Source organism: Pomacea canaliculata, linkage group LG14 (genome assembly GCF_003073045.1).
Source record: "Pomacea canaliculata isolate SZHN2017 linkage group LG14, ASM307304v1, whole genome shotgun sequence".
NCBI classification, from domain to species: domain Eukaryota; kingdom Metazoa; phylum Mollusca; class Gastropoda; order Architaenioglossa; family Ampullariidae; genus Pomacea; species Pomacea canaliculata.
In genome coordinates, this window is record NC_037603.1 from 1389277 (window position 1) to 1414707 (window position 25431).

Genomic DNA, 25431 nt, shown 5'->3' on the forward strand with positions numbered 1-25431 from the left:
TCTGCCTCAAAGACGGAAGTTATTGCAGGGGAGGCTACTGTGAGTTTTTTTAGCGATGGGTAGGCAACTCCACAGGTTTCTCAGATTGCAGACGAATCGTTGTTTCATGACTTAAAGTGTGATTTGAGACGATCATTCGCAACGATGCCTCCTGTCGTCAAGAAATTTGATTTGTTAGTATTAGGCGGAGGATCAGGAGGCCTTGCTACAGCAAGGCGAGCAGCAGAGTTCGGGGTGAAAGCTGCTGTTGTTGAAGAAGCACGGTGGGGTGGCACATGCGTAAGTACTTGTTTGGACGATATCTGATCAACCGTAAAATGTGATACAAGGTATATATGTAAATTATTTGTTATTGTAGTTATCTATTCATTAATTAATAGAGTTTTGCTTTTAAACAATCTTTGGATTTGTTACTCATAATAGTGCAGATTTAGGAATCAGGATTTCATCATATCATTTTAATCACGTTCGTGACTTTAATGCAACTATCTTCTACGGGTGTAACGGTCGTCATTGCTACTCAAGTGACTTGTCTTGATATGTCATAAAAATATAATGCACACTTCTATTCCTTGAAGGATATGAAAAAAGAGGCAACTCAAAGTCATTGTTCCGATGTTTATTGCTATAGTATGCTACCTATATTTCCTATGGCATTACTAGCCGATAATGTAGGAGGCCTAAAGTGCATCATCTAAATGCAAAGACCCAATTGCTGAGTCATGATGAAAAGCTACTTAGAGTGCACGTAAAAAGCTTTGACCTATAAAACTTGGTAGTGGACATTTGTGGACATATTATTTGTGAATGGACGTTTTCTTTTCTCTGATCTTTTAAAAAATCTTATCAATCTTATGTTTGTTTGTTTGTTTTTTTGCATATCTGTTTACCTATTTATTTGTTTATTAAATAGCGCTTTTTCCTATCACTGAAAGTGGACTTAAAGCGTTTTAACATTCATGCATGCATGAAGGTGCACAAGTAATTAAAAAAGTTAAAAAGCCATCAAATACGCCTGTCACTTTCCCTCAAATAGACAAAACTATAGAGCAGCTACTATTTAATAGATATTTTTAGTCGATTAAATATTACAAATTAAAGAGATTAATTAAATTAAATGGAGTCAAGGCAATACATAAAAGGAAAAATAACATGCATGATTCTTAATGGTCCGAAAGAGATTAATTATATATATACATGTATGACTATATATAATCATATATATTTACAGAAATCTGTGATATGCTCCTATACTTATCACTGAAAAAAGTCTTAAAACAGCTTTACATCTGTCAGAAGAAAGTTTGGATAAGTTTTCTTGCACTTTTTTTCACATCTGCGATCCTTTATGAGAACAAATAGATATTTATCCAGCACATCACATCATAAACTGTTGCTTCAGATGTCAGCTGTCTTCATCTTTGGTTTTGACTTTAGTTCATTCTTTCTGTAAAGCACACAAGCTCCTTTTCATTGCCAGGGAAGCACACTATCAAAGTTTTTTATCATCATCATCATCATCATCAGTATTTGGAGATATTTAAGTTTATATTTGTGTAAAGAGGTTCATGAAAATTTGAAACGTCATCTGTCTTAGCTCTTCATCTTGTGTGTGATATTTGCATTAACTTAATCTGCTAGAAAATATTCATTTCTTCCTGTCACCAATTTAAGTTGCTATTGTACATCCCCTGCATTTTTGCAGTTATACAAAACTAAAAGTTTACTGTAAACTAGCAAATCATGTTATTGGCTTGATCAGAATAGAGACAAATTTATGATGGCACAAAGGGTTTTTTCATGTATTTTAAAAAAACTAAAAAAACTTATTTTTAGTAGATGGAATGGGGAAAGCGGGCAGTAGTCTTTCTGGAGTTAACTGCTTGTGTATGGATCACACCATTGATTGTCATTCACTTATATCTGTTTGTCTGATCCACACATATGTGTGCATGCGCATACATACACACACACATTATGCACATGCATACACACACCCTGTGTACATTAAAATGCATATGTACAAATCATTCGTTTATTTGCTTTTCTGCATTTTTGTATTATAGGTGAATGTGGGCTGTGTGCCCAAGAAGGTTATGTTCAACACTGCCATGCATGCAGAAATGATCCATGATCACAAAGACTATGGCTTTGATGTTCAATTGAAGAAATTTGACTGGAGGTAGTCACTTTTATGCCATCGTAAATTAATGCTTATTTATGTTTGCTTTTTTAATGCTTTGTGTTTTCTTTTCTATTTTTGGAGGTTTAGTTTTCTTATTTTAAGAATCTTTATTATATTTATTATATGCAAGTAACCATGTTAACTTCATCATTGTTGGTGCTATTTGCATTTGGTATTTACAATAATTAACACTCTAACCCTTGGTATTCATTAAACTAAATATAATATAAAGTCACCGCCATAGTGGCTTTCATTATGCAGTTACTTAGGGTCACTATATGCATCCTACAACAAGTGTGAGTATGCAGAGTTCTCTCTTTCTCTCTCACACATACCCACACACGCAGTTCTTTTATAAAACTTTTTTTGCATTTTACATTATTTTGCTACGTCTGCTTGTGTAATCATCAAGCAACCTGTAATAAATTATGTCAAGCCCTTAGTGATTCCTCCCTTGTTGTCAATCTGCTCCTGGTATGTGAAATATTTGTAGCAACTGTTACTGAACTTGTATTAAATAAATAAACACACCCCTTTGTATTCAGCAGAAGATATATTTATAAGAGACATATTTGTCCATCCATGAAGCAAACAGGCTTCTTTTTTAAGACTATATTACTAAAAGCATGCCCATGCTATTTTTGTTCATGTTATTTACTATAAACATTAAAGAACTCAGGTATAATTTTTCTGTTTCTCACAGCTGACTATCAATAGATTGTGCCTCTTTTCTTGTGCTGCAGCCATATCAAGAAGAGTCGAGATGAATACATTAAAAGACTGAATGCCATTTATGAGGGTAATCTTGGAAAGGTAAAGCATCACTCTTACTTACAGTGTAGGAAGCTGAAATTTGTGAGCTAACATAGTTTCATTGGCATATATTTAGGTGTTACAATAAATTATCATATGATGACTTTCAGCTGCAAAATATAACATGCTATGCAACTTAATTCTCGACACACTTCCCCATCATTTCTCTTTGTCTGATGTCCAAGATATAAATGTCACAAGAATATGCCTAGCTTAACATTTTTCCAGTTTGTATTATCTAGGATTCTTTTGTCACAAATTTGACTTCAAAGAAAAATTCCTTTATCTAATTTATTCTAGTCCAATGTTGAAAGTATCACCGGTCACGCACGTTTCACAGAGGACAAGTGTGTTGATGTCAATGGGAATAAATATTCTGCAGACCATATAGTAATCGCCACAGGTGGTCGCCCCCTAGTTCCCAACATTCCGGGTATGTTTCAGTAGAATTGTTTTAGTGTTCTGTTAGGAACTGTAACTGTAATAAAAGATTTTCCTTATGTCAAATTAAAAATGCTTACCTTCATAAGTTTACTCAGAGATAAGCACCTTGGGGGGTTGTAATAAAGTTATTTATTCATTGTTTAAAAGAGAAAGAGAGACATAATCTAGTCATGAGCTAAGTGTTATATGATTCATTTTATTAGCTGGTCAGTCTATCATCTGTTACTTTGAACTACTGGAATTCTTCCCAAAATTTAAGCAGTCACAGATAGCACTGCAATGAAAGTTTGTGGCAGTGGTGACTTTTTCCCATTAAAGGGGAGTAGTCTACAAATATTTTCTTCAGATCAGTTTGTGTGTGTTTTTTCAGGTGCTGAGCATGGAATAACAAGCGATGGCTTTTTTGAACTTGACCATCTACCAAAGTACTTTGCATTTCATACTTTCAGCTTCTGATTCAGACTGAAAAAAAATGCATAGAATAAAAGATAAACAATTTTACTGTGTTCTGGTGGTTCACTACAAGTTCTTAAATTTCCATTTTGAAAGCTCAATGTGTAAAATGATGGTTGTGAAACTTATTTCTCTCTACAATTTTGTATTATGCAATGTTTGATTCCTTATAATACATTACAGGAAGGTGGTTGTGGTTGGAGCAGGATATATAGCTGTGGAGCTCGCTGGAATTTTCAATGCCCTGGGGTCTGATACTAGCATTCTCATCCGATTCGATGAGGTAGCTTAGGTCATAATATTGAAGCAAATTTGATAAAATGATACTTAGATACATCCAGTCTTCACTGAAATTTACAATCATGTTCCCCTTAAAGATCGTTATTGTTGAATTCTTGGGGGTCTTTTGTTTCAAGATGGAACTTTTCTTTGAAAGAGTATCAATACTGTTGATTAAAATAAAATAGTTATTTGAATAGGATTTTTTTCGTTAAATTTCATCTTGTTATCTCTTAATAATTTAAGCAAAGTGTAGTTCATTTCCATGCTGTGAGTTCTATGTTATTTGACATAAACATATGATTGACAGGTTCTTCGAACATTTGACAAAGTGATCAGCAAGACAGTGACAAGCAACATGGAACAGGCTGGTGTGAATGTTTGCAAAAAGACACAGGTAGGAAGTGGAAATAGTAATAATAAGAGGAAAAAGAAAGCATTCAAGTATGCAGACAACTGAAAAACAAAACAATAAAATTTTAAAAAAACATACACAATGTATTTATTCTTTACTTTACACTTTTATAAGGAGCTGTAATCTCTTTTTTTTTCTATTGTAGTACAGACTATAATGAATCCAATATAAGAAAATTGTGCCTGTTTGATGAACGTTTAGCTTGATGGTGCTTCACTTTAGTGACCATCAACAATTATCAAAAGTCGTATATCAGAGTGCGAGAGTTGATGCTTGGCATACAGGAGACCAAATGTGAGTTTGTAGGTGAATAAACAAATGAAGTGAAACTTGGGAATGAAAAACAATCTTTCAGGTGAAGAGCATCAAAAAAGAACCAAGTGGCTTACTGACCGTGGAAACAAACACAGGCACAGTATCTGAGGTCGATTGCCTGTTGTGGGCCATTGGTCGAACACCAAACACTCCCTCCCTTGACCTCAAGAATGTGGTGAGGATTGCCAATAATTATGTTAAATTTTGTCTATCTTTGTTGTTTCTGCTATTAATTCTTGATTATGTGATTTTTGTGTAAATAATAACGATCAATAATAAAATGCATTTCCACAGCTTATTTCCCTGCTGGCGGCAAGCTTAATGCATATTGACATGAGTAATTGGCATATCCCTGTCACACACATACACACACAAAAGGGCGCCTACATGAACAATACATATACACATGGAAGGTGGAAGGTATAAAACAGGTGATGCTGATTATTCCTGATAACCTTGTTCTTAAATTTGATTAGGTAGCGAAAAGGGGTTTCAGAAATGTAAGTGTTTTTCATGTTTAGCTTTAGAAAGACATTCTTGGTAGAAGTTTTAAATGTTTTATTGTGACACCAGTAGTAAAAAATGCAAGTCTTGCATGTGAACAAAAATCTTTGATCAGGGTGTCGAGACAGACAGTCAAGGCCACATCAAAGTGGATGAATTCCAGAACACCAATGTGCCCAAAGTATATGCACTAGGAGATGTCTGTGGAAAAGCTCTACTTACTCCAGGTTAGAAAACCTTAATGAGTACTATTCCAGGTTAGAAACAGTAACTGAATACAATTCCTGAGCTCTTAAATCATGTTATTTAAAGTAAATATCTAATGGCATTCTTGCTTTGTTTTATGCTATGATGTTGTTTTATTATGTTATTACTTTTTTCTGATAGTAGCTTATAAAAAAAACTCAACCTGCCCTCTCAGCAGTTTCCACAAAAAGGTACCTGACTTTTCAGGGAACATGGAGGTGGTGAAAGGAGGATGGGATTGAACTGTGCCCTCCACATTTTATGCCCTAGAGCTAGTGAACTTATGTTCACCTCCCTCACACCCACTAGGCTACAAGACTCTTTACATTTGACTGTCACTTGCAACTTCAGTATTTGTAAAAGTTTATTTAACAAGGATTCCTGCAAAGTATGAAAACAGATTTGACAGTCTGCTATTTTGTTTTGCGAATTTTATGTTTTATATTTTTGCTTATGGATATACTGCCTGACTTTCGTTTTTTTATGTTGCAGTTGCGATAGCAGCTGGTCGCAAACTAGCTCACCGCCTTTTTGATGGAAAGACAGACTGGAAGCTTGACTATACAAATATCCCAACAGTTATATTTTCACATCCTCCTGTTGGAACTGTTGGCATGTCTGAAGGTATCTAATATGTGAAGCTGACATCACGTGATGTAACTGTAGTCTTCCCATGATATAATCCCTGTCATTTGGCTTTTAATTAAAAAAAACTAATTTAATTAAAGACTTCATATTTACACACCTTACTAAGCAGCATTACTTTCTGAAAATAGAGTATTTGTATGTGCAAAACATTTTTACATGTAACATCACCATCATATGATTAATGATAAGAACTGTGTAATCAAAGAATAGGGTTAGAAAAGCCAATCTAGGTTTAAGTTTACATCTGTTTTTCTTTTGTAGAAGAAGCATTACAGGAGTATGGTAAAGACAACATAAAGGTTTACAACACATCTTTCCTGCCAATGTACTATGCTGTAACACAGACCAAATTTAGATGCACCATGAAGTTAGTTTGCCTTCTACCTGATGAAAAGGTATGCTGTCAATGCTGTCTCATTTGCTTTTAGAGATAATTTGAAGGGGTATGTGCTTCATGTCTTTATATATATATATAGAGAGTATTATTACACCCAAATTGGCATGCTTTACACAATATATATATAAGCACCATAACCTTACCTCTCCGGAGGAGTCACTTCCAAGTCAAGTGAAAATAATCAAGGACAAGTCTTCAATTCTTTGTAGTGTCTCTTTTTAAAAAGGTTTCCTTGCACCCTTGCTTTTACTTCTTTTTTAGTGTACTCTGTTTAACCTCCAGCCACTTCCATATTTTTTTAGATGACAACAGGCTTTAACTCCATTGTCATTTGTGCATACTAATAAAGTGATGCTTAGCAGCAGTCTTACTCTGAAAAATTTATGACTTAGTCTCTCCAAGGTACAGGTGAAAATTTTAATAGATAAAATTTGTGTCTTAATAAACAAAAAAGTTATTTGCCAATATATAAAAACATTTCCTTCTTACAAACTTAAGCAAGTCGTTTCTTTTGAAAATATCTACTGTAATCGCTGTCCCCTGACAGAATCTCCACTTTCTCTCATGTGCCTGGCAATCTTCACTGTGCATGTGTATTTGTATGTTTGCCCTTCTCTTCACTATATACTGCCTTGGCATATTGTAAAGCAAATTACGATCGCCTCAAAGTTGGGAAATAAAGTTTAGTTTAGTCCTTGTTACTCGAGGAGCATGGGGCCGCAATGACACCTCTCTAGTGGGCAGCCCCCTTCTTGGGCCCATGTGGTTTTGACGTCCTTTGCCTCGCTTTCTGCTGTTCTTTTCCAGTTGGGAAATATGCTGTATTTTTATTATAATTATTATTATTTTGAAAATGTATTTGCAATCTGGTCAGACTTCAGTTAACTGTATAATTAATTATGTAATCAAATATATTAGTAATTATGTAATCAGATGTATTCATTTTTAAGTGGTGTGATGTTTCTTTTTTGTTTTCTTGCATCCAGAAGTGGCTGCCAGTAGCTTGCAATTATGTTGAAGTTCTCTTATTAGTGATATTGGTGTTCTGTTATCAGTTGCCTTTGATAAATATGTGATTACCATGATATACCTTTTAGCTGGACTGAGATTTTACTATTTATAGTTAAAACACATTTACATTTAAATACAAAAATATTGTTGTCATCACAGGTATTAGGACTTCATATGATTGGCCAGGGCTGTGATGAGATACTGCAAGGGTTTGCTGTGGCCATTAAAATGGGAGCAACTAAAGCCAGTTTAGACTCGTGCGTTGCCATACACCCTACCACAGCTGAGGAACTTGTCACATTGCGATAAATGGATGAATTATTTAACTTACAGATGTTAAGAATCAAAACCAAAACCATGGCAGAGACCTGTGACTGTATAGGTCATTTATAGTTGAAAACCTTTCTATATACATTATGAGTGTTAATGCATATATCCAGAAATATATGAATATAATATTTGTCAAGGATGTTAAAAGCTATAATAAAAACTACCTGTCCCTGACCATTTAAGCTTCAAATGCAGTAAAAACAGGGGGGAAAAGTAGGAATTAAAAAAAGCAAAAATTTATTGAATAAATAAAAGTTGAAACAAATAAAAGATAAAGTTTTGGGGGCATCAAGTAGTGTAGTGATTAAAACACCTGCTTGTCACCACTGCTAGTGCATTATTCTTAAAGCAGTCACTATAACTTACATTTTTACATGTTGAAACTGGTTACCATGTTCTATGCAACTTTTTTACCAGCCACATACTTACATCATGCACATTTTTATCCATCTCAAAGAAAAAAACCACATATGAACGATGTTATGATATAGAGTTGGATTTTTGTCATTTAAAGATGTATTTGCAAGTGACAGATTATTACCAGACTAAAGCATTATCAGACAACTACTACAGGTTTGCCTAAGACATGACATACTAATATTCATGTAATTACTTAAATATTTTTTTATTTCACCAAAGGTATTGTTAATATATATCTTTTACACTTTACTTTTATACTCGTAGTATAGTAGTATAATACAGTATTGTATCAAATAGTATTTAATTTTACATATAAGTATTTAATACTAATGACCAATCATATCACTAATATTTACTTACTGACCTATTTTAGCAGTACATTCCTTTTTCTGCTCGTATCTAAACATCATTTGTAATTTGAAACTAACTTTTCTTCAAATAATGATCTGAGTACTTTGTGATATCTTAAGATAGCTATAATTTGCTGGTTTGACAGAACACTTGTCTTTTGTATAAAGCAGTGGATCTGAGGCTCTATCCATTGTTAAATCAAGAAAAATGTATGTCCTAACATAAGTAATACGCCAGCGCAATGTGAGTCTTAAGTCGCAGTTTCATAGCAGAGGCTCAGAAAAGCAATTAGGGTTTACTTTGTGCCATTGGACTTTGCACATTTCAAACCCTTATAACTCACTAAATTTTAGGACTAGGAGAACAACTTGAGCATCAAAAGAAAGGTCAACTGTACATTTTAAAAATATACAGTTCGCGAAATCTTAAATTTCTGACTTCAGACTCATTCTGTGGTGGCGAGTCACATACGTTAGAGAATGATTATTAGACAAAAAATGTATTTTAAGGTGTACTTTAACTCTTTGGACACTGGTGATTCGCTGTATAATTCTGACATTCTGAGCATTGATGTGGAACGACAATAATTGCATCCAGGTCTCAGTCTGTTAAAAAAAAGACTAAATTCTTTCTTCACTATTAGTTTTGGCATCAGATGTATTCTGCCTACTGTGGCTAATGAGAAAAACATTAAAAAAACAAACAACAAAATTTGTGCATGACAAGATTGTAGTTTTAACAGTTCTTTGATGTAAATGGCTGTTGTGCTGAACTACATTTATTCATCTCTTCATATAGTTATTGAAGATCTATGACAATACAGAACTGGAATAAGTTCCATACAATAGTATTTTTTTTTAATCTAAATGAATAGACCCCCTGTAAACAGATGCCACATGCAGAGAAAGAACGTGTCCAAGACGAGAGCTGAACCCAGGACAACCAACCCTCACTACTGACAGGCGATAACCGTTGTGCCACCGGCTGCCTGTCAAACCAGTAATTTCACAGACGTCCACATATACACCTACTTAACATTTAGTCCTAGCTTTCCTATCAGCTGTTGCCTAGAAAAAAAAAAGCAAAATATATTTCTTCGAACCTCTTTCTGTGCATGGGGGTATTCAAAGGTTTCTCTCAAGCCTAATATCATTGTCTCAAATGACACTACCATTTTCTCAGCCATGTGCAAGGGCTAAACAAGTGGTTTATTTACTGGGGACGTGTGAGACAGTTCATTCACCTAGTGCACACTTAAAAGTCTACAGGAAGCAAGCAAACTGCAAGGGATAAAGGGCTCAACATATGTATGTATGACAGCTGTTGCTAATTTTTTGTTTGCCAGAGTCGTCCTTTGAGTAATTTTGAATTTATGAATATGCATACAACTATTATAGATGTATTTTATCATTCCCAACCTAGTTAACATCATCATTATTTACCCATGCAACTGTGTTGTACATTTTTGATGTTCCACGAGAGTGTGAAGTGACTGAGCGTGTTTGAAAGATGGAAACCGGGTGCAAGGCGAGCCATCAGCTATCCCCTTTCCCCTTGGATTGTCTGGTCCCACATGGACGTTGCCAGTGGTAAGTGAAGCTAAATCCATGTTAGCTTATACTGTGACAAACATATTTGTATATATATATTTGTAACCTTGTACATACTTTGGACGTACACACACATTTACACATTTGGTTCTACATAGAAAATGATTAATGCTAATTACTTTATTCTCACAATTGTTTGGAATTAGGTTGGTATGTGTTAGGAGAAAGAAGTATTAAGGAGGGGAAAAAATCATACTATTCCATCGTCTTTCTGTAAGTACTAGGCTGCTGAGGTAGGGGGATCAACACCTCCTCCATTCTTTTGACTTCTGCAGTAACATTCATACACACTTTGTGCAAAATAACAAAAGTGATGACAAATATTTAATTTGTTTATTTCCAAAATTGCTTGCAGTTTTGTAGCTCAATATTTTTGTTTCAAGAAGCTGATTCTACTGACAAAGCACGGTGATACAAAACTGGAAATATAAGTATAAAAACTGAGTATAACTGTATTTAAAAGCCACTTAATAAGCCATGAAATGGCCAAAAGAGCTTCTTGGGACCGTTGGTCCACCCCTCCCCTAAGAAAGCAGTTCGTTGCTGTCGCGACTATTGAACAGATAAGAAAGAGTTTATTGAAATTTCAAATAAAATAATAAACAAATTCATCAGCCATGTTTTCACACCACAGCTTGTGCCAGGATAGTCAAACAGCATCTACAGCAGTTCGTACCACGCTCCACGAAGCAGTGCCGAAGAGAGATATTCGACAAAGTCTCGGTCTCCATTCGGAGCCGTCTTCGCAGAGGTGCGGGGCTGAGATGGATGTGTCGCTGACCTGTTCACCGAGCCAGTCGAGTGAGCAGCGCTCACTTGCATTTAGCAACAAACTGTGGTCGCTGTTGTGGGTGCTGTGGAAGGACGGCGAGAGGCTGGTGCGAGCGGTTCGCAGGTTCGAGAAGCTGTAGTCACTCTCATGTTCGCTTTCGGAACCAGAGATCCTTTCACAGGATGAGCTTTCATGGCTGCGACGGGTCTTAGAGCGTCTGCTGCGAGACCTGGGGAACTTGGAGTCCTGCAGCTGTCTGCAGCGCCTGGTGAGCGAGTCCGTGAGAGTCTCAATCTGGGTTTCATCGGCGGAACTTTTCTCATTTTCCTCTTTTACAAGCTCGTCGCGTTTTAGAGATGCCTTCCTTTCGAGAGTTGAGACGGATGCCGCAGATTCATTTCCAGATTCTATGGACGGCCGTGAAAGTGTTGGAAGATCTACCTCGTCATCGGATTCTGAATCGGAACTGGTAGACTGATTGGGGATGATGTAATTTTCTTTGCCGTGGCGGGCAGATGATGTGGACTGGTGAGAGCAGCATGGCTGGTCCACATCTCCCAAGCTGTCGTAGGATTCAAACTGTTTGCCGTTGACCTCATAGTTCAGGGAACTGCTGAAACCAAGCTGTTTAGCGATTGGCTGCGTGAGGGCGTTAATCACATATTCCTTCGCCTTTCCCAGGTAGCTGAACGGAATGAAGAGGAGGGATATGGATGAGTTTTTCTTGAAAGCGAGAGTTGACTCACTTGAAAGAGCGGCCAAGGAGGACCCTCGGGATTGGCTATGTGCGCAGTTTATGTTCTGGAGACACTCCTCGGGGCAGACGCTGTCCTTGATCTGGTCGATCAGGTAGGCGAGCTGAACGCGCTCGTCCGAACTCTGAAGAAAAGAAGGTAAATCTTCGTCAGCCGAGCAAGAGAATGAAGGGTCAGTGGCAACACTGGTCAAGACCATCTCCGTCTTGGTGCTGTGGGCGCTGTCGGTGTTGACCAGTGAGGAATAAGTTCGACTGCCCTGTCCTTTATACTGAAATTCCATACCGTCGTCGGATCCTGTTGCTCTCGGGGACTCTTCCTCGACGTTGAGATCCTGACAGCCTGATTCTTCTTCTTCGTCTGTGTGGATGCTTGACTGGCTGCATTCCTCCTGAACATCAGTCTCATCCTGTTCGCAGAGTACCTTGCTATTATCGTCACTGTCGTCCTCGCAACAATCATCCTGTTCAGACGTGAGACCTTTCGGCTCCACTTCCTCGACTTTATCGGCGAAGACTTCATCAGAACCAAGCCGGGTCTCTAGGGTCAGGGTATTGCTCACAAGAGCGATATCACCTGCTCTTCTTCCCTTTACAGCCTTAAGTTTAATCTTCATGAGCACTGCCACCATGCACTGCTTCAGATACTGCCAGAATGCATGGATCCCATTGAAAAAAACGTAGACGTATGACATTGTCGGTTCAAGTCCCACAAAACGCCGCGCACCAGAGCTTTCGGTTCCTCATTGTGCCATTTGAGGAAAACGGTTTTAAAGTTCCAATATTATTAGTCTTTTGCAGACATGATTTGGGGAAGGGAGTGGGGTGGAGAAGAGAATAAATAGTTCCAGTCGACGATCGAGCTCTGGTAGTTTGAAGAGGAGGATTCAATGTATCTAGAGGTTTCTTTATAATCTTGTTACTGCGTTCTTGAAGGTATCAAAAGATTTTGTTCCCCTCTTACCGGTGACCAGAAAGTTTTGTTCCCCTCTTACCGGTGACCAGAAAGTTTGCATAACTATTTAGTACATTTTCTCATTGCGATTTTTTTGCTGTTTTCGATTCTTTTTTGCTGTTTTCGATTCTTTTTTGCTGATTTTCGATTCTTTTTGCTGATTTGCGATTCTTTTTGCTGCTAGAGGCGCCGTGAAGGATTTAATGGACTCTGAAACACAGATTTACACGGTTTAAATACATATACTTGCCACATTATTGTGCCTAGTCACAAACAAATTCATAAAAAATTAATTTAATGGCTTGGTGTAATCATCAAGTGTAGATGATGAAGTCTAGATAAAGAAGACTAACAATTATATAATTAAGACGCTGGATCTAAAGTAAAATGCAGGTCAGCTTTTTTTTCTTCCTTGATTCTTTGGGTTCCATCATATTTCATTAGTGAACTGTGCTTCCTTCTACCCCGGTCGTTAGTGAACGATAGTCATTCACTGAACCATTAACTGAATGTGTATAGAGACAGCGAAGATAATAATCTGCATTTTTTTCTGTAGGGCATTTGTCCATTTTACATGAGGTTTAGTAGAAATAAACTTAATATTATGAATGTCTTAACAATGTCTACACCTGATGCGCTGTCGTTTCGTGTATTAATCGTTTCAGGCGGCATAACAGCGGCATATGGTTTGTTAGCGAAGAGATGGGGAAGGAAGGACTCATATAATAAAAAGACCAGCGACACATTATCCACTGTTACTTCTCTCTGTTGTAGATTATGCACAGGCTTAAAGACTGTATTACATTAAAAAAGTATAAGAAGATTTGTAAATAAGAAATGTAAATAGTAAATAGTCAACATACTCACGTCTTATGGAGGGAAGAGCTTATTATCTCCTTTATTTGCAAGTAGTAGTCTTACGTCATATGCTAACGTCATTTCCAGTTTGTGTGTGCGCATAAAATTACGTGAGCAAAATTGACGCAACAAGATGACGTCGACACAAGGCCCCTCCCATCTCTCTCTCAGCCCCCACACCACTCACAGAATCAAACACAATGGCGAAACTTTTGTCTTCATCATGAAATATTCTAGTGCACTTGAACTAAGCGTCTGTTGATTCTAGAGACGTTATCGTTGGTGCTTATCTGCACGTGATTGAGTCTTTAGAGTTATGCAAGAGTCAACTCCTGCAACACTACCCACGCTGTACCTTCCGCCACTTCTCGTGTTCACCGAGCATTACAAACTTTCTTATCGGATAAAATACCATTTTCTCTTAAACAGTACATCGAACAGATAAGAAGGGAAAACCAGGTTAAACAGGGGCACCTATTTGAAATAAGCTTTAATAAAACTTGACTAACCCCATTCTTGATAAAGCTCGTGCAAGGGGAAAAAAATCATATCCGGCCCCAGTCTTCAGTCCCCCCTTGAGAGAGAAAACATCTGTCTGTGGAATCTCTCTGTATAGGAGCGGCGGATCTGTGGTGTTCGAACTGCCGATACACTTCGACATCTCCCTGACACATCCTCTGCCGACTGCGACGATGACGAAACTTCGTGCACGCGAAATTCTCTCCCCTGCTGTCATCGTCGTTGTTCTCGCCGCTGCCATCATCGAGGCGGGAGTTTACCGACGAGAGGCATGTTACGGAGACCTGGGCTGCTTCCAGCCGATCGCCACCAAGGTCCCAGCCTCTCCTGAGAGCATCAACGCGTCTTTCTTGCTGGCCACGCGAGACAACGCTACGACCCTCCTGGAGATCCTCGCCTCGCCAGGCCCGGACGAATGGAGCGAGAAGATTGGCAATTCGTCGTTCGATGCCCAGAAGGAGACCAAGTTCCTGGTCCACGGCTTCAACGCTAGAGCTGATTCCCCAACGTATTTAGGAATAAAAGATAATCTGCTGACGAAGGTGAGGGAATTGTGGAAATTGGATCTGTATGGCATGACAAAGAAGAAGCAGCTTCCAAGAACTTTTCGTGATTCTGGTCCCATAATGTTAATGAAGATGATGATGATTGATGATTGATCATGATTGACGATGATTGATGATTGATGATGATCATGGAAGCTGCATTTCTTAGTCTTCTTACTTTTTCAGGGGGATTTCAACGTGTTTCTGGTTCAGTGGAAACATGGTGCAGCTACCATCGACTACGACCAGGCTGCATCTAACAGCCTCTTAGTAGCGGCGCAAGTGGCCAAGTTCATCAACTGGTTGCGTACTTCACACGGCCTTGACCCGGCCAAAGTTCACCTGATCGGTCACAGTCTTGGCGCCCACATCTGTGGCAACGCCGGCTCCAGAGTTCAAGGACTTGCACGAGTAACAGGTTAGTCTTCTCTCTACCTGTTGGTTTCCTATTCGTTACATTTTTTTTTTATCCCTTGACATTATATATCACTTTTAACGACTTTTGTTTGCTGATTTTTATTTCAATCTTAATTAATTTTGAAATCATTTGAGCAATGGATTTAGAAAGTGCAGCAGGGGCATAAACACAAGTGTCTGAAGCTCTAATACTGCCACAAGGAGCAAACAAATGAACACAACCGATCTTATAGGCCTACCTAAAAATATATTTATTATTATTATATATATTTACAGGATTTAAATAGCATACCTAAGTCACTATACTTCCACACTGTAAAACACAGCACACTTCATCTCTTATATATTTGTACTTTGTAAACGCATCATACTCCACTCACCAGCCAAGAGAGCAATTTGATGACATTTATTTATTTTATTTACTTCAGATTTTAAAGGACGCTAAATAATACAAACAAAGCTACAGATAGTGTGAAATTATAGATATGTTTCATCATCATCATTATCTCGACCAATGATTCCGATGACAGCTGCACTAATCTCTCAGTGGGTTATGTCGGACAGGTCTGGACCCAGCTGCTCCACGCTTCGTCGACTTCGACATCGCCATGCGGCTCGACAGCACAGATGCCCACTTCGTCGATGTCATTCACACGGACGGAGAGGCGTTCACCGTCAGCAAAGGTCGGTACCCTGCACGCACTGAAACCCTCGAGCTAGGTAATACTTGCCGTCAGGCGAGTTCCACATACACGCGAGACGAGGTCGTGACGTCAGATCTCCTACTGCCTATAGTGAGACTGTGACGTAAGGAACCTAGCTTGACTCCTTGCGATCAAGTATGAAACTTGCCCCTGCTCACCACCTGCGTTTTCTGCCGATTTTTTTTTTTTTTTTTTTTTTTTTGGTCGATGATATTACATATTGTCGTCACACCCAAGACCGCAAATTAAAAAGATATCCTAAGGTACGATCCTCTAGATAAAAATCGAGGACAGAGTTCAACGAGCGCTCCTACAAGGGAGATAATTTCAGAGGCCATGAAGAGATGTGCGATGTTGTTTTGGGGTTTTGCGGAATAAAGCGAAGTCTACTGATGATTGCAATTGAATGATAATACTTTTGTGTGCTACTCTATCTAATCTTACTAGTGTGTTTCAACATTAATGTTTAAAAGTAAAAATTAGAAGAATTACGATTCTAATCATATATGTTTAAATCTCCGCAAAAGCTAATCCTAGCGTTTGATTGCTCTGTTTCATTTATTTATTTAGTTACCATGTTTATTCATTTACCTTTAACGTATTATGTGCATCAATTTCCGAATTTCCGCCATGATGCACCAGCTGCAATTCAGAATAAAGCTTGTAAATAAATTCCGATTCTTACCTTGCCTCGTCTGTCGGGAAGCGGAAAAAAGACTTGGACATTTGTAGAGAAAACTCGCTTGGGGGCGCTCGCGTCTGCTATCTACGTCAGTAATTTTCGGATGATTCATATTTCTATTGGCTATCTTTGGTCACACTCTGTCGAATTTCGGCTTCACGACACTTTAAGGAGATTGTTTCGAAAGGTATATCGTAATCCAGAAATATTTTTTCTCATTGGTAATGGCTGCTTAGATGGAAGCTTTGATAAACGTTTGACTAGTTTTGGGAGGATTTGTACTCAAATTTTTTTTTTTTTTTTGTTTGTTGAAAGAGTAAGGATTAAAAATTCTTAAAAGATTAAGGTCTTAAAAATAACTGATCAATGTTTACTAATACATCACGCAAAGTGATCCGTATGGATATCCGGGTTATAAAAGTTTGAAATAGCAAAAACGCTCTTATTTAATATTTGGCATAAGGCTCGAGAGACGACGACAAAGATGATAATGATGATGACGATTATAATTATTATTATTTAGGTTACGGAATGGCCAAAGCAATCGGTCATATTGACTTCTATCCTAACGGCGGGTCTGATCAGCCTGGATGCACAGACGACGAGCTTGCGGGGATACTAGGATTGCTTGGAGGTAAACTACACATACACACGTATTCTCCTATGTGTGAGCTCATATTCCAGACTGGCTTAGATGAATTGAGTTGACAGTATAAGTTGTAAGATGGCTTCATCAAAGTTTTCACAGCACCTGTAATATCTCCACGACTCAATGCTCTCTACTACTCAACCGTACGATTTGAACGCTTGTCGTCGTGTACAGGTAACCCGGACAACAGTGTGTCCTGTAGCCACACACGTGCCGAAAGCTACTTCAAAGAATCCATCAACTCCGTCTGCAAGTTCCTGGCTCGCCCATGCGCCAACTGGACCACGTACGATCAAAACGGGTGCAGCGGATGTCCGCAGGACGGATGCCCGATCATGGGATTCGACGCAGACAAGACTTCCGCTCGGGGTATCTTCTACCTCAGCACTGCACAGACCTCTCCTTACTGTGGTAAGTGTACATTTACACTAGGAGCTTAAACAAAAGAGAAGTACTAGAAAAAAAACATATGGTGACCCGAAATACGACAAAAGGTCAGGAGCGTAGCTCACAGGATTTTACAAGAAATTTCGCAAAACCAGAAACTTCTTGTTTACAAAAATTTATAAGAAACAGATGATTTATTAATAGTATTGACCTCTGAAAGAATAAATGTTTATGTACCATGCGGTGTAATCTTTGGAGAGTGTTATGTCCTAATGGCCATCGCGTGTGTATATATATACACATGTGTGTGTAGGTTCCGAATACTTCGTGGAGATGGACCTATCTGATGAAGTAGTAGACTCTCGTGGCCGGATCTTCATTACCTTGTTGGGCGACATAAACAGCACGGAAGTAGAATTTACTAGGTGAGAAGTTAGCTCTATCACCCAGTAGAGAAATCCACCTTCTGCTGCCATGCTTGAAGCCATAGAATTAATCATGATGAGGTGGCAAAGATGCCCCGAGGCTAAAGTAACGGACATCAATATCCTCAACGACTTCTACTTCTTTTGTAATTACATCCACAGAGGTATATTTATAGTATGAAGTCGTACTAGAGGTTAGGTTGCATCTAAGTTTTGCTAAAAGGTTTATCTGTGGTTATCTCCGATGTGATCATCCCTAATTTTGCTTTGACAGAGACTTCCGCCAGTACCACGCCAACGACAAGGAGAAACACGTCATTGCAGTCAGCCAGGATGTGGGAGCGTTGACAGGTATCAGGGTTAAATTTGTTCGAGAGAAGAAGCTTGGACAGCAGCCTCAAGGTCACGACAATCACGTGACAATCCATCGTATCATCGTTGAAGACCGTACCACACGAACTAAGTGAGGATTGCTATCTTTCTCTCTCTTTCTGTTGCCTCGTATGTGTCAAAATGAATAATTATTTATAGAAAAGTAGACAAATGAATGGGTGTAAGATGATGTTATTTCTCTGTTTTACATAATTCAGAATTGTCTCCTCTGTTTCAGGACAATCTTTTGCACACGGGACGTTGCAGAATCTGATCTTAAGGCGGTGACCATTCGCACGGATTCCAGCTGCAGTTGACTTGACAGTTCTTGACATGCCGCAAAATTTGGGCAAACCAGAATAATGTAACAAAAAAAAAACATGCTGCAAAATAAATCTACAGTAATATATTTAAAGATAAACAAACAAAACGAGAAAAACTAATGAATAAAATAACTACAAGTTTCCCCGTTCTTCTTATTTGTTGGCCGTAAACAGTTTACAATTACAGCCAAATGCAGTCTGTATTTACACACTAAAAAATGTCTTGATTTATAGTGAACATCGGGGGTCTGACAAGTATTTACTAATGAAAAGATCTGTCTGTCTACAAGATGAAGCTTTATTTTCTTTTACATCATCATCGTCGTCGTCGTCGTCATCATAATGCATCGTAATGCATATGCATTAAACCTGTTTGCTTTCCTTTAAAGCTCCTGGACAATTTCTTTTAAATATGACAATCAGGTACAGAGAAAAAGATGACCTTTAACACTGTTTATTAAATTAAAAAAAATTGTGATTTTTGTAGTCCATCCAATATTTTCACACATACAAATACAAACACACACACAAACGCACACACAAATAGTTCTAAAATATTGTGAAACGATTATGCCCCGATCAAATAATGTGTCAGCAGACCCCTGTAACTCCAAGGCACCTTAGGAAGACGTGTCAGTCAGTGTCATCAACCATCTTTCCTGTCACAACCTCCATTTCTTTACTGAGCCGTTCCTGCAGTATAGTGTCCTTGATGGGCTTGTCCTTCCTTCCCGTGAGAGGTCGACCTTTGCACTTGTTGTACGTCATGTAGGCGACAGTCATGACGAAAATTGGAAGTGGCGTCATGAGCGCTGACGCAGCAGGTCCCACCGCAGCCAGCTCGCCGTCAGGGGCAGGTAAGGAGAACAGCAGTATGAGGAAGGCCACGCCCACGTTTTGGACCCCCGTTTCTATGGCAATGGTTTTGACCCGGAACCAAGGCTGTCGACAGATGAGAGCGAAGATGCCTCCGATGATGTAGCTGTCGAAAACATGCATAAAATCACTGATTTTAGTTTTGATTTTGTTTTTTGTTTTTTTGGTAGTATAAATTCACAATTTTTCGGTGTGCAATCGATGACCTGCCACCGATAAGCTACTTAATCTTTTACTAAAGGTACTTAAAATAATTTTTATAGTAAATTTTTATAGTAAATAGTAGCCAAAGGGAGACAGTTCATACGGAAAATATCCCGATCAGACCAAACCAAGAGTTCTGCCTTTTGTTGTAAAGCAGTACGCAGTACGATAGAGTAGTACAAGCCGATTTTATTTATTTATTTATTTATTATTTTTTTATTATTTTATTTATTTTTTGGTGGCTGTGTGGGAAACTTGTACACTCAAAAAATGGTAGGTATAAACATCGTAAAGTGCTTACACCACAGGGATACCTCTGACTAGCAGGTAAAGGATACCGATCTTTCTTATGACTACCACACCGCGATCCATATATCTGTCATTCTGGCATCTCTTGTCTCGACCTTTGAAACGATAAAGTGGTCCAGAGTTTAGTGCTTCAAACTCTGGCACAGAAGACATTACTCAGGTTCTTTAACAATAAATGAAAATCCTCGCAGTTGAGGATAGGGAGTGGTAGGGCTAGAGAAGGAAAAGCAACGAGAGAGGGGAGATAACCGCATCCCTATCATCCAGCGACAGAAAAGTTAAGGGAACTGTAATATTTATAAACGAAAAAGAACAATTGAGCAATATATCTGCAGTGAGGAGAATTTTTAGATTTTTATCATCATCGTCGTCGTCTTCGTCATCATGGAGTCACTGCGCATGTGTCAGATCAGCTAAACACACTAATTGCAGGAAGTTCACTTCCGGGTCGCCAGGTCCGCTCGCATTTGCACCGGAAAAAAGAAAAAAGTCGACTGTGCGACGATGATAGATCCTGATCGTTGTCAAACGACTAGTTGTGGAATCGGGTACCAAATTTCAAGATATCACATAACACGAAATACGGATTTTTGTAACACTTATTTTTTTTATAACAATCATTATAACAGTTTTCAGAATGAACAATAGGCAAGAATGAACACAGTTTAGAAAAAAATCCATCTTGATTTATTAATAACGACTGCTTAGGTAACCCACCCGATGTACGGTAAGAGGCAACCAGCCAGTATAGTCATCGGGTCGAGAAGTTCAAATATGAAACGGTTGGCGTAGATACCCACTGTCACGAAGAAGAGGACTGTCAACAAGGAGAACGGTGTGATGACCTGTAACACCAAGAACACACTTTACAGAGAATCACCTGTGTGTGTGTTTGTGTGCGCGCGCGTATCTGTATGTGTCTGTGTCTCTTGAGTGTGCATGTATGTTTGTGTGTATGTGTGCGTGTACCTAGATGTGTCGTGCGCCCCTTCAACTCTCTCTGCACCCTTTTCTTTGCGGTTGTGCGTGTGTGTAGATATACAACAATATATCTGTGGATGGGTGGGTGGATGTGTCTTTCTGTGCTTACAATTACATTTGCACGTGCTTTAAGTTGTCTATAATTGTTCACTTAAAACTGCTCTGTCATTAAAACCTAGAAAGGTATCCAACTTAAGGAAAATAAAATAAAAGGTATTAACGATAAGTTAAAAAAAATACAAGTACAAGCCTGACCTTAAGAATGAACTTTTTGACCCTCGGCAACTGGTACCGAACCAAGATGCCGACGAAGAGCGGGACGATGATGAGGGCAAGGATTTGGAGGATGCGCACGTACGGGATCGTCAGCTGCTCCATGGCCCCTTGTCGATGGTGTCTCCTAGCGTGAACAGCCATAGAGGCAGCATCCCCAGCGATGCGATAGTGCTGATGGTTGTCATGGTGACGGACAGCGAGATGTCGCCGCCCAGCAGGTAGGAAAACAGGTTGGACATGCCACCCCCTGGACATACCCCGCAGGTGAAAATGCCGAAGCTGACGGCAGGATTGTCGAGCTGGATCGTCCGCGCCAACCCATAGGCTATCTGGAGCATGAAAAAAGTCAAAGGTCAACATTCATTTCGTTTAATGGCCGCAAAGTGGGTCAGTGGGATAGCTTTAATGGCGTTGGAGCCTGGAGGCAGGACGGCAGCCATTTTACGCACCTCCCGTCTAGCCTTCAGAGGATTTATGGGAATTATATTAGAGAAATAGAGAAGAGATATTAAAAATTGGGAGTAGTTGACGTAAGTGGTACAGCGTGTCTAGGGCACAACACCTTCTCCTTCCGCTGCATTTACCTCCCCTGATAAGTCAGGTACGCATTGTTTTGCTGGACACAAAAAGTTATTCCTGCCTCAGTCCTGAGCAAGACCCAAACCATCAAATTTCTCCGTCCCAATAAAGTGTATTAATTACCAACCTATGATATCGTCCAACCGCGGCAACGACAAATTGATAATGGAAGGGAGAAAGGATGTAAGAGATGAAGATCTATATTCATCCTTTCTTCATTTTACCTTTTTTTTCTCTCTCTTTTTCCATGTATTTCCTTCTTTTCCTCTTTCTTGTGTTTTTTAATGTATTCAGAAGGAGTGTGTTCAGAGAGTAAAGTGTCTCGAACGGTATGAATGACAAGCGACACGTAAAATCACACCGTTCTTCTCTCTCTCTACACCGATTTTTGTTTCTCACGGGCGCTGGTATCTCCTAAACTGTTGCCTAGTGACCTTTACGAGGGCCCAATTGCATAAGTGCAAAAACCGACATAGGGATAACTCCCAGCAAGCCTGTGTCCTAGTCTCCGACATCACCTCGACAATTTAAAACGAACTTTGACAGAACGTACTCCTTGACACGTGTTGTAGTATACTCGACACGTGTTACAAAATATGACTAAAATCTGTTATTAACCAAACTGACAAACATCTGTAGAAGAGAAATGCATCGAGAATAAACATTTTCACTAATAACAATGTTTAAAAAAAAGTCTGGTTGAAGTTTCACAAGCGAAAACTGAAATGCGAACCACAATTTAAAAAACAGTGGACAGTTCTATCCTGAAAAAAAAAATGTGGATGAAGAAGATGATGATGATGGATATTTACCAGAGGCATCGCGACGTACTGCGACACAAATCCCACTGCAGGTGCGAAAGGCTTCTTCAGAACTTCGCGCACAACTGCCAGGTCCGTCTTGCAGCCCATCCCAACGGTTGCCAGCGCCACGATGATGAAAGTAGCGATGCGGAAAATGTCGTCAATCATTTCCTGCTGCCTGACGATCAGGATAAAGGTCTGATGGACCTGACGTCTAGCTGAACTATCGTCATCGTCCCGAGATGTAGCCGAGGTCGACAGATCTGACGATCTGACGAGAAACGTCGACGTTGAGTCGTCAGAGATGACATTGTCCTTTCCCACATCCATTTCTCCATCACCGATGGAAGAGCCATTTTTGTGCAGAGATGTTAGGAAGAAGCGTAGCACTCCCTTCCCTAGCAATCCGGAAACGATGGAGATGTTGAAAGTTCCAGACACGTTTCTGATTCCGCTTATAGCAGGCAACCCCGAGAAGGCCTCAGAGCAAGAGATGCTCACGTTGACAGGTTCGGCCAGGCGCGCGACAAAGTGTCGTTCTTGTTGGTTGAGGACAACCTCCAGGACATACTTCTCTCTTGACGACGAGCATCGGAGCGTGAAATTCACCGTGACCTGCTCCACGCTGTTCATAAACACAATCACCACTCCTGATGGAAGAGGGAAAGGATAACTCAAGACAGGCAACTGCACGGAAATGTCGATGATATCATTCGATGTGTCGTTGAGGCCATCACCATTGCTTGTCGCTTCACTTCCGGTAGACACCAGGGCCGCCGCATACGGACCACCGTTGGCGATGGCGGTGTTTTCGCGAACACCTGAGGTGTTTTCCAGGTAGCGACCCCGGAATTTTTTCCCATCGTTCTTTGCTGGTTTATTGTCCTCGCTGAGATTGTGGCTAAGCGTTTGGTGCCAGAGCAGACAGGAGATTGCTACCACCGCTGCAACAAGTGCTAGTGCCCTCGTCGTCATAGCTGGAGCGATGGGTACCGGGGAAAGTGGGGGAGTGAGAGAGCGCGCGAGCTGCGGTGCACTGGTTCAAGGCGCGGGGTCACAGCGAACGAGGAGAACCTGCCGCGGAGAGGTGACTGTACGTAACCGTTGACATAGGTACGCCGACCACGTCTGTAGTGCAGCGAGAATGGAGGGGGATCATGGGATGGGATATCCGTGACACGTCCTTGACACGTATTGTCGGGTACATGCAGGGAGCACAGTCCGCAACTGTTTACCTCGGAGTGATAAGTAGTCATATTTATTTATCTCGCCCGGACTCAATGAAACGATGGTGAAAGAATCAGAGGACTAAACAACAACAACACCAGCCAGAGTTGTTGAATCTCTGTAATGTCGACAAAGGTTTAGTGGTTGAGAGGAGCAAGATAGTGACTAGGCAGTGACACAGCGACTAGGACATAGTCGACGAGGGGTCTGCTCTGAACCCCGCTAACTAGAAACCCCTATAAAAGATCCCTTACATATCAGAACTCCATGAGCTATGAGTCACGTACCAGCACTTGGACTGGCTCTCAGCCAGCACTTATATGTTAAAATCCGTCTTATCTACTGTGTGTCTGTGTGTGAGAGCGCGCGCACGTGGGTGTGTAATAATAATAATGTCTTTGTTCAGTTTCTGGGAGGTCATCTGACCGATATATGTGTGAGTGGGCGAGGGGGTGAGTGTGAGAAAGATTTCTCATGCAAACTTCTAGTAACATTTGCTTGATTGGAAGTGGGAGAAGGGATCAGCGATTACTTATAGTCTTTCAAAGAACCTTTGTTTGACTTCAGGCTTTATACAAGTCAAATATTTTCGAACTGTAATCGAGGAATACTAACCGTATTTTATCCACCTCTCCATTGCTACATTTAGTAGTGCTACATACACAATTCCTTAGCAGCCTCTGCGTGCAGCTGGGTGTGTTGAATGATACACAGTAATTCTTTCGTCTTATTCATTTAATGGAGTCATTAAAAAAAAAAGACAAGGTTGGAAAAAAAATCTGCAAGCAGTTCTCCGCTATATACATCTATGTACAGCTATATAGATCAGTTTTAAGAGTGTACGTCTGTACTCACAAGTGCGCTAACAAACTCTGCATGGGTCTTTTAAAGATAATGTTTGTAGTATGTATTTTTTACTGCAAGAAACTTTACAATTGAGGACACGCTGAGTGCAAGCAAGGATGACCTTTGTCCCCTATCCAGCCTGACCTTCAATTTCTGAGTGCTCCTACGATCGTCCCATCCAACCATTGAAAAGTAGTGTGTGGGTAGAAAATGTTGTTAGAGTGGGTTCATTGCAATGGGGAGTGTCACATGACATCATACATAACAGTCCAGAAAAAATGTTGATTTTTCTGAAATGGACGATCGGAAAAATGGGAAATTTTGTGTTCCGAACTCTTCTCACAAATGATCCACAAAAAGGGAGAGTAGAGTAGAGTTCATCTACCCTTGCAGTGTAAACCGTGTTTTTCTCAGTTCACACCTCCTGATGAGACGTTGTCGCAAAGCAAAACAGGAAATTCTTTGAGTTCTGACGATCGAACTCTCTGTATAAGGTGATCAGACGTCACGCTTTTGACCTCGTGACCCGCCTGCTCATAAAATGTCC

At 39.6% G+C, this 25431-nt stretch overlaps 4 protein-coding genes across 5 annotated transcripts; 2 read left to right on the plus strand and 2 right to left on the minus strand.

Moving 5' to 3' along the window:
* The first annotated feature begins 37 nt into the window (after positions 1-37).
* On the plus strand, positions 38-9538 carry LOC112554775 (glutathione reductase, mitochondrial-like). Its single transcript, XM_025222796.1, has 12 exons — positions 38-279; positions 2067-2182; positions 2929-2998; positions 3299-3431; positions 3813-3867; positions 4079-4178; positions 4485-4571; positions 4945-5079; positions 5524-5635; positions 6147-6278; positions 6564-6697; positions 7870-9538. Exons 1-12 carry the CDS (start codon positions 145-147, stop codon positions 8017-8019), a joined length of 1359 nt encoding a protein of 452 aa, XP_025078581.1. The 5' UTR covers positions 38-144; the 3' UTR covers positions 8020-9538.
* A 1202-nt stretch (positions 9539-10740) lies between these two features.
* On the minus strand, positions 10741-13921 carry LOC112554773. 2 transcript variants are annotated; one of them, XM_025222793.1, is made up of 2 exons: positions 13766-13921; positions 10741-13112 (listed from the first exon to the last, which is right to left on the minus strand). In XM_025222793.1, the coding sequence occupies exon 2, from the start codon at positions 12640-12642 to the stop codon at positions 11071-11073; it is 1572 nt and encodes a 523-aa protein (XP_025078578.1). In that variant the 5' UTR covers positions 12643-13112; positions 13766-13921; the 3' UTR covers positions 10741-11070. The 2 variants fall into 2 exon arrangements, with proteins under 2 accessions (XP_025078578.1, XP_025078577.1); XM_025222792.1 differs by having other exon boundaries at positions 13770-13919.
* Positions 13922-14286: 365 nt separating this feature from the next.
* On the plus strand, positions 14287-18924 carry LOC112554774 (pancreatic lipase-related protein 2-like). The gene is made up of 8 exons (XM_025222794.1): positions 14287-14821; positions 15011-15242; positions 15806-15925; positions 17151-17261; positions 17451-17687; positions 17977-18088; positions 18363-18551; positions 18699-18924. Exons 1-8 carry the CDS (start codon positions 14453-14455, stop codon positions 18775-18777), a joined length of 1449 nt encoding a protein of 482 aa, XP_025078579.1. The 5' UTR covers positions 14287-14452; the 3' UTR covers positions 18778-18924.
* Positions 18855-24143, minus strand: LOC112554772. Its single transcript, XM_025222791.1, is given in 5 exon segments — positions 18855-19765; positions 20890-21017; positions 21409-21525; positions 21528-21758; positions 22821-24143. Coding segments are annotated over 5 exon segments (1791 nt in total). The 5' UTR covers positions 23787-24143; the 3' UTR covers positions 18855-19416.
* Between the last annotated feature and the right edge of the window lie 1288 nt (positions 24144-25431).

Coding starts and splice junctions, on each gene's coding strand:
- LOC112554774 (XM_025222794.1), top strand. CDS start 14,453: ATGACGAAACTTCGTGCACGCGAAATTCTCTCCCCTGCTGTCATCGTC. Junction 15,243..15,805: donor AGGACTTGCACGAGTAACAG/GTTAGTCTTCTC, acceptor TATGTCGGACAG/GTCTGGACCCAGCTGCTCCA. Junction 17,262..17,450: donor GATACTAGGATTGCTTGGAG/GTAAACTACACA, acceptor CGTCGTGTACAG/GTAACCCGGACAACAGTGTG.
- LOC112554773 (XM_025222793.1), bottom strand. CDS start 12,642: ATGTCATACGTCTACGTTTTTTTCAATGGGATCCATGCATTCTGGCAG.
- LOC112554775 (XM_025222796.1), top strand. CDS start 145: ATGCCTCCTGTCGTCAAGAAATTTGATTTGTTAGTATTAGGCGGAGGA. Junction 2,183..2,928: donor TTGAAGAAATTTGACTGGAG/GTAGTCACTTTT, acceptor CTTGTGCTGCAG/CCATATCAAGAAGAGTCGAG. Junction 5,080..5,523: donor CCCTTGACCTCAAGAATGTG/GTGAGGATTGCC, acceptor ATCTTTGATCAG/GGTGTCGAGACAGACAGTCA.